Source organism: Monodelphis domestica, chromosome 1 (assembly GCF_027887165.1).
Source record: "Monodelphis domestica isolate mMonDom1 chromosome 1, mMonDom1.pri, whole genome shotgun sequence".
In the NCBI taxonomy this organism is placed as follows: Eukaryota; Metazoa; Chordata; class Mammalia; order Didelphimorphia; family Didelphidae; genus Monodelphis; species Monodelphis domestica.
In genome coordinates this window covers 24,529,297-24,544,428 of record NC_077227.1, presented here as the reverse complement: position 1 = coordinate 24,544,428, position 15,132 = coordinate 24,529,297, and the positions used below count along the sequence as shown (strand labels likewise).

The 15,132-nt window shown below is 45.6% G+C and overlaps 1 protein-coding gene across 2 annotated transcripts in view; it reads right to left on the bottom strand.

Annotated features, from left to right (window-relative positions):
- REEP3 (receptor accessory protein 3) overlaps window positions 1–15,132 on the bottom strand; it is a 75,259-nt gene that overhangs the window by 42,905 nt on the left and 17,222 nt on the right. For both annotated transcript variants that reach the window (XM_056796043.1, XM_007478269.3), the window contains exon 2: window positions 6,460–6,532. In XM_056796043.1, the coding sequence (XP_056652021.1) occupies window positions 6,460–6,532 (73 nt within the window). The remainder of the gene's footprint in view (window positions 1–6,459; window positions 6,533–15,132) is intronic.

The window sequence follows — 15,132 nt, the reverse complement described above, 5'->3', positions numbered from 1 at the left end:
AATGAGGAAAATAAGTCCCAAAGAGGAACAGACAAGCGGGAAAGCTTTGACAGCTACAGGCTGAAATTGTTACCAAAATACCATTTGTAGGATGCTTTCAGGTTTGAAAAACAATTTCTATGTTATCTTGTAGGTTCTCACAACAACCCACAGGTCAGTGAGATTATCTGCCTCATTTTACAGATGAAAAAACCAAGGCTCAACAAGGTTCCATGCTCTCTTTGGTCACATGGTTAATAAGCCTCTAAGGAAGCATTTGAACCCATTTTCTGACTCCATGTTCATTGTTTTGTCTACTGTACCACCTGACTGCCTCACAAAAAGAAAGCTGCTTCAGTTTCCTATTTCTGTGTCCCAAATGCCTGAAATTCCTCATGAATATTCTCTAGACTTTACCTGGTGGCTTAAAGCTTTTATTCCCCATTGCCCAAGGCACCTGCAGAATGAAGGGCCAGCCGGATATGACAATCTCCTCTTGCCTACTCCTCCTTGGGATTCAAAGCCTTCAAATCTTTCTCAAACAAAGGATTTTCTTCAAGCATTCAGGGCATCTGGATCGAGCATCTGGCATCTGGCATCTGGCCACATCTATCAATTTTCCTATCGTGTAAGTGCTCCATCTAGAATAAGGTGACCAGAGGGTCAGTGAGCTCTGCTCAGTCCTCCAACAACCAAGCCTTACTCTTTAACACTGTTTTTCCTTTTCATCTCTAGGAAAAATTCTGAGGCATTGGCTGGTGTTTTCCATGTTAGGACATCTTCTCAGAAGAAGAATTCTGGCTCCCTGGCAAAATGGCAGGAAATTATACATACTTATTTGGCAATAAACACTCTATTGTTCAAGACCAAAAAGTTATCCCAAACTCTATTAATACTCATGTCAATTTATGTTTTAGATACTCTAACCTGCAAGACCTTCTGCGGGCTCCATCTGCCATCCTGTACAGGAAATGACTCCCCAGGAAGGCTCGGTTTTAAAGAGTAGTGGAAAGAGCCTGGCAAGCAGCCAACGTGTACATCCTTCCAGCCTTTCTGATCCCCACAGCTATTTTCTCAGGTGCATGCAGTCCCTTGCAGCCTTCAAGCACAGTGGCAGTATGGGTAGAAATGAAGAAATGAACTGCAAAAACTCTGCTGTAAAAATCCCTTTTGAAAGGGTCATCACTACTCACTGGCAACTCAGTAGGGAAAAGGCCAAGCTGCTCAATGAAAAGGGGCTGAGCCTGTGGGAGGGGGTCTGCTCTGCCCTGGCTGAGAAAGCCCAAGTCAGCTGGGAGTGATGTCTCCCTCCCCCATTTATTTGTTTGTTTTGTTTCTTTATTTATTTAAACACTTCCCTTCAGTCTTAGAATCAATACTGTGTATTGGCTCCAAGACAGAAGAGTGGTAAGGGCTAGGCAATGGGGGTCAAGTGACTTACCCAGGGTCACACAGCTAGGAAGTATCTCAGGTCACATTTGAAACCAAAACCTCCCATCTCTAGGCCTTGCTCTCCATCCATTGAGCCACCTAGCTTCTCCAGAATCCAGTGGACATTCTTTGCACTCTGTGTCACAAGTTTTTGGGAATCTCTTTGCTGCCATCCCTTGCCTACATCCATGTTCAGTCTCTCTCCCTCTTCTATTCTCCCACAAACTTGCTCATCCCCCCATCCTAGCCCTCTCTTTTGACTCCCTCACCCTTTTCTCTTTCTTGGGCAAATGCTTCAAAAGAACATTGGCTCAGGGGCAGCAAGGTGGCTTGGTGGATTGAGAGTCAGGCCTGGAGATGGGAGGTCCTGGGTTCCAATCTGGCCTCAGACACTTCCTAGCTGCATGACCCTGGGTGAGTCCCTTGGCCTCCACTGCCCAGACCTAAGTGCTCTTCTGCCTTGGAACTGACACTCAGGAATGATTCTAAGAAAGAAGAAAAAAAGATGTTGGATCATCAGCCTGGAGGCAACAATGGCTCCGACTCCCTGAATCGGCTTGCCTCCTACTGAGGCTCCAAGAAATAAGTCACTTGTTTGGGGTCAGGGAAGTAAAGGAGCAGAGCCAGAATGGCAAAGCAGGTCTTCATGACTCCACTAAAACAAACCTGGAGGATGAATTCATCTCCTCCTGCTGGGACCTTGTCTTTTTCCAGCACCCGCCCCTTCTGTCCTTCTCTGGTTTCTGCACTGCTGAGCTCTTCCGGCGCCCCCCTTTGTTATCTTCCCCTCCAACTTCTCCGGGGACTCTCTTCCACTGCTTGAGCCTCCTAATTGGCCCTCCTGGCTTCTCCGGCCTCAGTGCCTGCTCCCCTGCTCCCAAGCTGGTGCGGCGCTCTCTAGGCCTCTGTGGGGAAGGCCTACCCAGAGGGGCAGAAGTCAGGGGTAGCCGTTCAGGTCTAGTCCTCCCCGAGCACTGATGAAGCTTCCTCTGGAGATTGTTCACATTCTGCCAGGAGAACATCTCTCCCCTCACAGGCACCACACGTGGTCAGGGCTTTGCATAGTAGTTTCCACTCCTCCAAGAGAGGACTCTAAGCTCCCTATTCTAGCAACTTTTTTAAAAGGTTGTATTATTATTCTCATTTTATAAAAGAAGAGTCTGAGGTTCACAAGGATTAAAAAAAGGCTGATCCAAGATTATAGTGTCTGAGGAGTTATTCTTAAATTTTTAGCTTTTTTCAGTTAAGCATTAATTCCAGCTCCCTCCCCCACATCAACAAACAAACCAGGGGCCACTAGATTGGTCAGTGGATAAAGCACCAGGCCTGGAGTCAGGAGGACCTGGGTTCAGATGTGCCCTCAGGCAGTGGTGTGACTCTGGGTAAGTCACAATCCCAACTGCCAAGCCATTAGTGACCTTCTGTCCAGGAACCAATACTTAGCATGGATCCTAAGACAGGAGGCAAGAGTTTAAAAAAGAACCACCAGAAAAATGACTCTTGTCATCAATGTGCAGTCAAGCAAAGTCCGCCCTGGCCATGTCCAGAAATGTAGGTGTCCCTCTGCCCCTGGGGCGCCGAGCTCCTCTCCAGAGTGCAGGCACCAGAGTTCTCGAGGCTTTGTTCCCTTCATTCTGCCTTTGTTCACTCCAGGCCTTCCTCCCCAGCCATCTTTCTGATCTGGCTTCCCCTCTGCCCAGAACCTTCTCCCTCCTGGCCTCCTTGGCTTCTTTTCGAGGCTCAGCAAAAATCCCTCCCTCTCGAGCACTTCCCAGGACCCCTTCAGACGAGCACTTTCTCCCAGCTGGTTCTCTCTCCACCTGAGCCCACCTACCCTCATCTGTCCATAGCTGCTTGCATGGTGTCTCCCCCACTAACTGCGTTTGAGAGCAGGCACCGTATTTCGTCTTTCATTATATTCCTACTTTTCCACGCAGGAGGCCCACAGATAACTGTTGACTAGATTTTTCTCTGAAGCTGTTCACAACGTTCAAAATGATTCCTTCAAAATGATGCGAGAATATTCCATTCCCTTCGTGTACAACAATTTGCTAGCCATTCCCCACCAGATGAGCAACTCTGGTTTCAGGCATTTTGCTACTAGAAATGAGTTGCTAGAAATATATGGGCTCAATGCAAATACTAACAACAAAGCAATGGGTTCAAATCAAGAAAACATCTAATGCCCAGTGGACTTACGCGTCGGCTATGGGGGTGGGGGGGAGGAAAAGAAAATGATCTATGTCTTTAACGAATGATGCTTGGAAATGATCAAATAAAATATATTTTTTAAAAAAAGAAAAAGAAAAAAAGAAATATGTGGGCTCTTTTCTATGGTAAAAATTCTAACCAAGCCTCCCCATTCTACTCATAAATCAAATAAAGTGCCCTCTTTTACGGGGACTGTGGTCTCGAGGATGCGTCATGTATCAGCTGTCTCTGGGAGAATTTGCACGTCTTACCACACGTAGTACCACCCAGAATTACTATTTTTTATGTATTTATTTTATTCTAATCAACAGTCTATAAGCTCCTTGAGGGAAAGGGTTCTCTCATGAATATTTGTAGCTTTCCTATTATTTTCTATAGTGCTCTGCATATAGTAACTGCTTAATATATGTTTATTCAGTTGATTCTCAGTCAAAAATGCATCTCTTAGCAATGGTTGTATAAGGACATTTGAAACTGCAGAAACTTATGCTATTCAGCTTGATCAGAGTGGCTCCAGATCATTTTTGACCAGACTTTGCTCCAGATGGCTTCTAGCTAAATCAAATCTACTTTCAAAGTCACTTATTACCTTTCAATTAACAAACTAGATGGTCTTTTTTTTTTTAAACCCTCACCTTCCATCTTGGAATCAATACTGTATATTGGTTCCATGGCAGAAATGTGGTAAGGGCTAGGCAACGGGGGTCAAGTGACTTGCCCAGGATCACACAGCTGGGAAGTGTCTAAGGCCAGATTTGAATCCAGGACCTCCTGTCTCTAGGTCTGGCTCCCAATCCACTGAGCTACCCAGCTGCCCCTGAATGGTCTTTTAAAAAATCTCTTTCTTCTCTGCAGTAGGTGACACTCTTGACCACCTCCTTTTCCCAGGATGTTCTCTTTTCTGGGTTTTCCAATCCTACCTGTCTAGCTCTTCCTCATTTTCCTTTGCTGGACTAGCGCTATTATGTACTAGAAGGCTCTGCAGAGATCTGAGGTCATTGCTTCCTTTCTCTTTTAGAGATCTTATAACTTTTTATGGGTTCAATTATTATAGCCATTTGGACAACTCCCAGATCTATATAACCTTCCCCAGTTTCTCTCAAATGCCTACTGGATATCCTCCTGAGAAGTCCCATAAGCATCTCAAACTCAAAATATTCCCAACAGAATTCATTACATTCTTCCCATTTACCACAGGGTTCCTTAAGTTTTTCCTCTTTAGATATATAACTTTAAAAAATCTAATTAGTATCTAAATAAAGATTAGAATCTGTATTTAAATACATGAGAGAAATGCTGGCAGGGCCACCTTGATCTCCTACACCCTTTGTGGAAACATTCCATGGCTGTCAGGGTGGATCTAACTTGATCTGTCATTTCCAGATTTCCTCCAAGATCCATCCCTTCCATAATCATAGATAGGGAACATTTTCAAAAGACCATAAGTTATATGTGTGTGGAATATCCAACCAAGAACTTTTAAGTTCCTTAGAAGAGAAGCAGAATTGTTTAAACTGGAAAAAAATGAGTTTTGAATGACGTGTGTTTGTGTAGAGTATGATAGAAAAGCACCCGTAAATGACATTATCCCTTTAGTTACTAGTCAGGATACTGCGTGGGGAACACAACCTCAGAATCTACTTGTGAAGAGCTGGTGGCAGCCCTACTGTTCTGCAGAGCAATCTGGGACCATATGCCAAGGACCATAAAACCATGCAGACCCTTTGACCTAACAATATCACTACTAGGACTGTATCTCAAAGAGATCAAAGAGAGCGAAAGGACCAACTTGTACAAAGATATTGATGGCTCTTTTTGTGATGGCAAAGAACTGGGAACTGAAAGGATGACCGTCAACTGGGAAATGGCTGAACAATTTGTGGTATGTGATCGGAATGGAATACTATCGTGCCATAAGAAATGACAAACAAACAAGATGATCACAAAAAACCCTGGAGAAACTTATATGAACTGATGCATAGTCAAGTGAGTGGAACCAGAACATTGTACACAGTAAAAGCAATAAAGTACAATGACTAACTGTGAATGACTTAATAACTATTATCAACAAGGCAAGGATACAGGACCACTCCAAGGGACTTAGGACAAAAAAGATATCCATAGCCATATAAGGAACTGACAAAGTCCAAAGTAGATTATTCCTCCATAAATTTTCTATAGTGTAAGCAAAGCAAATGTGTCTTATTTCACAAATGATGAACATGGAAAAATATATTGTATAATAACACCTGTACAAACTGCGCCATATTACCTGGCATCTTGGGGAAGGGGAAGGGAGGGAGAGAGCATGGATCACAAAATGTCAGAAAATGATCATTAACAATTGTATTGGCATGTAATCTGGAAAAAAATTAAAATGTTAATTTTTTAGGCAAAAAAGAAAAGCAGCAAAGCTGGGCTGAATTCTAGAGATTTAGGAACAGGCAGGGTGCCAGGCAGAAGTTCTGCCACCCAAGGCCCAGCCTCTTCACCAGAAGGCTGGCCATGCCAGCTCAAAAGGCACCACTGAGGGAACTAGCACCCTTGGCAGAGAGGGTACATTTCACACCAATGACACTATTGTGTAAGATCCTCTAAGATGAGTCATTACGAATCTATATTATATTGCTTTCTCTCATCTTATGGAGAAGGGAGGGGAGGGAGGACGGGGAGAGAATTTGGAACTCTAAGTTCAAAAAACAAAAACAAAAACAGCCAAATGAATGTTGATTGTTTTTACATGTAATCGATGAAAAAGAAAAAAATATTTTTAAAAAGTAGTCATTACAGTCCTGTAACCAAATAATAACCAGGATAAAACAAAGAAGCCAGACTTACGTATTCCTTAACGTTTTTTGTTTTCACAGTTTTGTATGAATAATAAGCAGGATACAACATTCCAAATATCAGCCTGGAAAAAAAGTAAAAGGTGTTAAAAACAAGTTAAGCTTTTTCAATAAGAGAATATTTAAATATCTTATAAAATTTAATATAAAAGAAATGAAAAATTTTACATTGGAGATGTGAAAAATATATAATAGTATTTGTCAGTGCAAATTTGATTTTAAGTTTCTTCTAAAACTGTGATGGCAAACCTATATGACATGTGTGTCAGCACTGACACACGTAGCCATTTTTGATGACAGAGGGCTCATGCCTTGGGGCATGAGTCACATGCCTACAGCTGTGGCCATGGCCATGCCCTGGCCCAGCTGCGGAGGGATGGGGAGCTCCACATGCTGGCCTTGGGGGCGGGGGCAGGAGGTGCTTGCCAGGCAGCTGGGGCATGTGGGGCTCCTGCAGGGGGCGGGTAGGAAGAGTATACATGTGGGCAGATAAGCTGGCAGCTGCTGCTCTGGCGCGTGCACACACACGCGCGCGCGCGCGCACACACACACACACACACACACACATGGTCTGCAGAAGACTGGGTGGGGTTCTGGCTCACATATAATGGAGGAGTTCCTGGAACTGATTACCAGACACTTTTAGCACCCTGAAAAATATAGCAATGGCTTTACTCACAATTTTTCCTTCTACGTACTTTTGTGAGACCTTATTCTCAGCCTCTCATATCAAAACCAACAAAAGAAACAGATTGACAGTTGAAGTTAGTAGCATTTGCTTGGGCTTGAAGTGTACAAAATACCAACCTTAAACTGAAGATTTAGCCAATGAAATTCAGCAACAAAAAAGTCACTAATAGGCAGGTTAGTTAAAGAATTCCCCATTCCCTTCACTTGTCTTAGTTCTTGGCACCCCCGAACAAGTTAAATAATATCAAGACCAACAAAAGAAACAGACTGACAGATGAACAAAGAAGTCACTAAGTAGGTAAGTTAAATAATTAGTTTTTGGTTTATTAAATACAGATATATATTATAATTATACATTTTTGTTATTTAAACTATAAATATCGCAAAATTATAGTTTTTTCTTGAAGTGACACACCACCGGAGTTACACTTGGTTTTTTGGTGAATTTTGACACACCAAGCTCAAAAGGTTGCCTATCACTGTTTAAAAGGCAAAGTTGAGGCAAACCTGTTATTCATGACCTTGTTATTTTAGGTGCCTATCTCATTAAGAGCCCCTGCTCAATACCAGATTTGTCAGGATTAACATCTCAACACTTTAGAGACTGATTGTAACCAGAGTCTAGACTGACCAGATAACTAGACAATGTGTTATGTCCCAGGGGCTGGACTCTATGACAAAAGTATCTATGTTTTTAAAATCTGTGGTGGAAAGACACAGCTCCCTTTGTACCAAAGCTAGCCCTTTCTGACCTCCCTATACCACCCTCATCATGGCCTCTGCCTCACTCTCTGCTTGGCCTTCCTTTCTGAATTCCTCAAAAATCTCGTTTTCTCAGATTAGGTTTTTTTTCCCTTTTCTTTTTTTTTTTAAATCATGATGCTTAAAACTTTGAAACCATTGATTAGCAAAACATTATCTTCTAATAGAGAGCATTTAACCAGTTTCTAATAGGCAACTAGGTGGCCCAATGTAAGAGCACTGGGCCTAAAGCCAGGAAGAACTGAATTCAAATCTGACTTCAGATACTTACTAGCTATGTGACCCTGAGGCAAGTCATTTAACTTGTTTGCCTCAGTGTCCTCAACTTATGAAGATTGGATTTGGCTATCTCCTGATTATAACAATGAAGATACTTAGCTCTTCCTTGATAGTGAAGATAAAATTGTAATCCCCGGTCTATATTTAGATTTTAATCCCCAAAGTGTTAACTCAGTATTTAAAGTAGATCTACCCATTTTAACCACAAGAAGGTGTGAACTAACTATAAAAAGGTACAAACTAACCACAAAAGGTGTGAACACCCTTTTCATGCATTGAGTGGGAGGTCTGTGACCCACATGTGAAAGAGTGGGCAGTTCTGGATAGGAGCATCGGCTGTGATTGGTAGACATAAAAATTTAGGGAAGGTGACACAAGAGAAAAAGGTCTTTAAATAGAGGAAACAGAGGCACACAAGGAACAATCAATATAGAGAATTTAGTCACTTGGAGTTGGACTGGAAGAATCAGTCACTAGAAGCTGGACTGGAAGACAGACACTTGAGGAGAGACTGGAAGACAGACACTCAGACTTGGAGTGAAGACACTTGGCTATGGAACTGGACCCCAGGAGGAGCTTGTGCAGGAGACCTCAGACTGCTTTCCTTTTAGACAGTCACCTTGGTGAGTGACAGGCTGACTTAGTTCCTTGCCCTTTCTGGAGGTGTGAACCTCCAAGAAAGGCTCATCATCTTGAGACTCTTTTCCCCTGGCTGGAGCTTAGAATTTCTATCTGGCTCTGGGGCAGCCAGAGCTCACGCTCACTCTCTCTCTCTCTCTCTCTCTCTCTCTCTCTCTCTCTCTCTCTCTCTCTCTCTCTCTTTCTCTCTCTCTCTCTCTCCCTCCCTCCCCCCTCTTATCTCTTCCTTAATATCTTACCTCTATTATAAATAAACTACTATAAATTCCATTTACTTTAGTAATTCATTTGGGGATTTAGAAATTAAATACCTGGCGACCACCAATTTAATATATTTAAGTCCAATCACAATAAAATTTAACAAACTACAAAATGGGGATAATGAGAGCACCTCCCTCCCAGGGCCATCATGAGGATCAAATAAGCTAATAAATGTACATAGTGCTTGGCACTTAATAACCACTATAGAAATATTAGCTTTCATAATTATTAATGTAAAAAACATAATCACTCTAAGTATTTATTAATGCAGGTCAATAGTGGTATGGCTTAGAACATATTTTCATTTGGATTAGATTTTTAAGTGGAATTGCCTTCCTCAATGTTTTACTTAAAATATCAAAATCAACTTGTATCCCCTGAATACCTTCCAAAAGGGGAGAGGTCAAAATAAAATTCTAGGGGAGGGGGCCCAGTAACGTCTTAGGAGGCACAATGGAGAGAGTGAGCCTTGGCTTACACACACAGTGATAACCTGGCACTGGGGTTGTGCGGGCCGTGTATAAAGATCTCTTTAAGACTGGGCCCTGGGCAAAGACTGAATGCCAGGATGTCCGTAACAGGAAGAACAACGTGGGGCTTGTCATTTTTAATGCGACCCTGTTTGTCCTTTTCTCAAGACTGTGGAAATACAGGAAGGCCAGACAGTAGTGCTCTTGTTTCCATTTCTCTGAGTTCCTGTAAGCCCTTCCAGAAGGAACAGGGAGCTCTCAAGAAGCTCCCACTTTTAGGAAGATGGCGCACCTCCTACTCAAGTTTGGTTTTCAAAGGGAAATGCAGAACTCTTGGCCACAAACCAGTTCCCCCTCCAGATTTCTCCATTTTGGTTACATTCAACCAATCTGTCTTGGCCTGTCCTCCCCTCCCTGCCCCCACCCAAGGAAACCAACAAGTCCGAGTCCCACTTCTGCAGTCAGTGATGCACCAGATGCTGGAGAGGAGCTTATACTCCAGGGGTGAGAAACATGGAGATACAGTACAGAACAGATACCAAATCAACAGAAAGGAGGGAAACAGAGGGAGAACCAGGCCAGGCCTTCTGGATAAGGTGGCCTGGGAGTGGAGCTTGAAAGGGAGGGATTCCAAGAGCTGAAACATTCCAGCCAGAGGCCACATTACAAAGGGAGGTTAAAGGATGCTGGACCACTAACCCTAGAAATTCGGCTTCATGAGGAGTTAAATGGGTTTTGGGGGCTCACACAAGAAACGAAGCACACTTTATTACCTATTTTCTATGGGAAAATGCATTTTTAAAAATTGGCTTAGAAACACGTTTTTGAGAATACTGTCCTTGTTTTTGTGCTGGATAACAAAGCTTAATCCACAGGGAGAGCTTTGTTTTCACAAGGAGAGTCCTACCTAGGAATTCTTCTGAAGCATGCATGGAGGGATGCAGGGATCACACATTTGTTTCTTTTCATTCTTGTTCCTACCCCAGCTCAGACCTAGACCTGACCCTGTCCATCTATCCTTAGAAATCCATTTTCCCAAACACCACTTGGCCTACAATGTAATGATCACTTCCCATAATATCAAGTTCAGCCTCCCTGGCCAGTCGTCCAAGACTCCAAGCCTGCCTGGCTCCTAGCTTTCCCATCTGGCCTTCAAAGAAATCCCTCTCGGCCTAAGTGGATCCATTCACTTTTCCTTGAACACTCCAGGGATAAAGTCTCACCTGATTTGTCAGAAAGCCCCGTCTAAGCCCCCACTTCTTCGACGAAAGCTTTTTCAGAGACTTCCCCCACCTCCAGGCTAGCCAAGGCTTCCTTCTCTGAATTGGCTTTCATTTACTGTCTTAAGGCAGAACTTATTTGTACTTGGCACAGCCTATACCATTTTCAGTGGCCTTCCTTATACTTACATTTTCTTCCTCCAACTTGTATATGTGTAAGTATCTTATTTATTTTTATTTTGTTTGTTTGTCTATGTAAGCATCTTAAAAGAGTCGCTCTCCTGCTAGCTGTGTGGTCCTATGCCTAGCTGTAAGCTCTTCTGCCTTGGAACCAAACATGGTACTCATTTTCTATGGAAGGTAAGGGTTGGGTTTTTTTTAAAGAACTGCAAGCATCATGCCTGACCAGGACCCTTGGAGGGGCCCTCTCCTGGGGCAGTTCCATGCAGCGTGCCTGTGGACAGGGCGTAGTAGGCTAGACCAGAGCCAATCTCCTCCATGTGGGAGTGACAATAAAAGTGTTTCTCAAGTTCTTCACACGAGCTGTAACTGGTGCACCTCTTGACTCCTTACGAGATATTTTTCTGGGTTTCTATGACCAAAAAATGATACTGTTGTGCTATTATAGGGCATTATTTTGATCAAAATGTGGAAAGTTCAGACTTGATGGTTTTTCCTTTTGGGTTTCAGCTCTCTACTATTTCCTTGGATTCACGGAAACTATGACTAATTTTATAACAATTTCACAAATTACACATTGGGATCTTTTTGTCTTTTTTCTCCACATGTCAGGAATATGGCTATCAAAATGGATTAATGCTCCCCAGGGTCATGCCATGGAGCTGGCTTTCTTCTTTCTCTTTTTAAACCTGCTGTTTCCGAGTTTCTCTGGACTTGCTGCTATTCAGGCCCCTGAAGGAGGGCTGGGGTGGAGGCTGGCAGGTCGCCCAAGTCCATTTCAGAAGCCCCCTTCCACCAAACTGAGCCCAGAAAAGGGAACTTTCTGCCCATGGCGGTGGGGACTTCTCCTTAGGGAAGTCTTTGGGGGCCACATCTTCTGGACTTAACCGCCCCTTACTAAGCAGAAACTTTATTCTTCAGTTCCTTCAAACCTGTATGAGGATATTTTTGTTTTTCGCCGAACGATACGGGGACCAGCTGGGTTCCAAGGCAGAAGAGCTTATGGCTAGGCACAGGGCCACACAGCTAGCTACTGGGGTTCCGAATGCAACATAGCCATTTCTGGATGCGGCCCAGGAGGTGCCCTTTGACTGTCCCTTTGTTACAGGGTGGTTTTCTTCTTGTCCCCACAGCAGGGAGTGAGGGACAGAAGCTCACATGACTGTGCCAAGGTCACATGGCTGGGAAGGCCCCCCAGGCCCCCCACGGAGCATCTCTGGGGAGAATCTGCAGGTCCCCAAGCCCCTCCCCCAGGAGACAGGAGGCCGGGCCGGGCCTCTCAGGATCAGCTCCTCAGTGGCCCTCTCTTCCTCAGGGTCTTTAATGACTGATGCTGGGCCTTCCTGTGAAGGCCTCCTGGGCCTCTCCTCTCTCCTCACCTAACCCTAACCCTCCCTCTAGTGACGAAGCAGGGAGGGCTAGCAAAAGGCAACTTCAGATTGAGGTTCTGACAAGCAAATGTTTTAAAATCAAAAAATTAAAAGGAAAAACCGAGAAACCTGTCTTCATTAAACATCTACCAAATGCTCAGGGCCGACTCTACTGGGATATGGGAGGGCAAGGCTGAAATACAGACTCTTGGGGGTGGAGGAAGGCGGGCTCTGAGCCTAGAAGGCCAGAGTCAGAAGGTCGCCTTGGCTCCCCAGGGTGCAGGGACAGCTTGGGGTTGAAAGCTCTGATTCCAAGCCTGCTCCATCGCTCACAAAGCACTTATTCCAGGCCAGAAGAGCTGAGCTTTGGGGAGATGGAGGTGAGGCACCTCGAACAGGGGGGGATGAGAAAGCCCTTCTGCATAAGATGGGAGCAGAAGCGAAGAGGTGAGAAGGGCTGGTGTTCCGGGTAGGCAGCAAATGCACAGGTGAGGAGAGCAGAGACTGGGCTCTGCTGTTCCCAGGGCTCCAGGGTGGCCCCTGGCGGCTCTGGAAGCAGGATGGGCCCGACGCCATTGCCAGGTCTCTCAGGCTCCCCGCCTGAGCTCCACGATGGCGTCTGAGATGGTCCTGCTGGCCCACGCTCTCCCGATGGTCTCTCCTCCAGCATCCCAGCCTGGGAACGCCACTGGGTGAGCCCAAGCGGCAATGAAAAGCCTTCTTCCACAGGCTCGCAGTCCAGGCTGGGCCTTCCTCAAGTCAGCGCACACCGATTCCTAGTTCCGATGGAAGGGGAACCTCTGGAGCTCTGTGAGTCCCAGGCAGGACCTCGCTTGGGAAAGCTTTGGAAAAAGGGCAGAAAATCGGCTCAGGTGGCTTGCCCAGACACTCCAAAGCAGAGGCCTGTAGAGCCACTCTGAGGATGTCTGCCTCCAGGAGGCCCCCCTGGGGAAAGATGAGAAGAGATCCCAGGTTCTTAGGCCCAGAGGGAAGATAGAAATAGTGGCTAATATTTACTCTGAAACCCTGATCTTCTCTCTTATAGTCAACACCGCCTGTTAGTTCCAAGAGGGGGAAGGGCTAGGCAATGGGGGTTAAGTGACTTGCCCAGGGTCACTCAGCCAAGAAGTGTCTGAAGACAAATTTTGAACTCAGATCTCCCTGGCTGCAGGCCTGATGCTCTCTCTACTGTACCACCTTGCTGCCCCAGGTGGCACACAGTAGGGGCCATATTATTATTATTGTTAGGATCAAATGAGATTGTTGGAAAGCACAGTGCGTGGCACACTGTGAGCACTCCCACTGCAAGGGGACTCAGCCATGAAACAGCCAGGGCCATGTGGGTGAAACTCCCCCTCTCCACACTTGCCTGAGGACTTTTCTCCCATCTCCCACCCCTCTGCCCAACAGTCCAATGGCAGTGTCTTCTCCTTGCCCTGTTCAGGGGGATGTGAGGGGGCAGGCTGGGCACTTGGCCTCTAAAAGGCTCGCCATCACTGGTCAGAGGTGTCTCCTGGAGCTTAGGGTGGAGGGAGCCTGACTGGGGCTTCAGTGGTGATGGGAGACACGCTCTGAGGGCTCCATTGGTGAATCCGTGGTTCCACTCCCTTCCCAGAGCTCCTCGGTCTGCCATATGGCCCACAGTTAACAGGCCTCCTTCTCCATCTGCCAGACTAGCTGAACCCCAGACTTCCAGAGAAATCAAGGGGTCCTTGGCAGACTCCCCCACAGCATCCCTGAGAGGTGCTTTGGACGCTTGTTCAACAAGGGGAACTTTTCACCTGTCCAGAGAGCCCAGTCCAGCCCAGAGTCGTTTTAAGTTTTCCTTAGATATTAGCTTTAAATCTGTCTTTTTTGGCAAAATTTCTGGGAGCTCCAATTGTATCTAGTTCTACATATTGGGGGCCAAACAGAACTCATCTGGTTGCTTGTATCCAGCTCTTCTGTCCCTCTCTAGTCTTATTCTCTGTCCTTGGCTGTTCCCCCACACACTCCGCTGGGATGCCCTTCCTCTGATGGCTCTCCAACTGACCCATGTGGAGCCCGGGTCTCTGGAGGAGGTGGTGTGAGGGCCGAGCCCCGCTGGCCCATCACCTTGTCCTCTGCAAGTCGTGCCCTCTTCCTGCAGCCCAGGGTCACCTCAGATTTCCTGGCATCCGCCTGCCCAAGCCTTTCAGATACCTCAAAGCCGCTCCTGCTCCAGGATTCTCGGCATTTCCTAAGGATGTGTCTGTGGCAAAAGGCAACAAGCTTGGTATGGCCGGCTTTGTGGTGGACAAAGCTTCTTTGTAATTGCTGAATCCTTTTCTGTGATCACCGCTCCATTGATTATCCTCCCAATAATCTCCAGTGAATTTCACTGGGCACTAATGAGCTAACTTGCTCTCTTAATGTTCCCCTAAAAAATGAAGGACAACCAGCCACTTCCATCAGTTTACTGAAATGTGTGCTTTTCACTGAGGAAATAACGATTTTCTCAGTGTGGAAGCTCCAAAGACAGGCTGGTGGCACAGCGGGGAGAGTCCTGGCCCAGCAGTTGGAGGGAGCTGAATCCGAATCCTGGCTCAAAGTCTTACACGCTAGGAGGCCCTGGACAAGAAACCAAATGGTTCTCAGCCTTGGCTTCCTCATCTATGAAGTGGTGAGAACAACTTAGGGATGTGAAGGAAGTTATTGAGGGGACTTAGATCCTGAAGAGAGACTCGAAACTTTGGTGGCCCCTGTGGTTGGCGGGACAGCCAGCAATTGGGGCAGGGGACAAAGAGGCAGGAGGCAGGCCAGTGTCCCCTCAGCA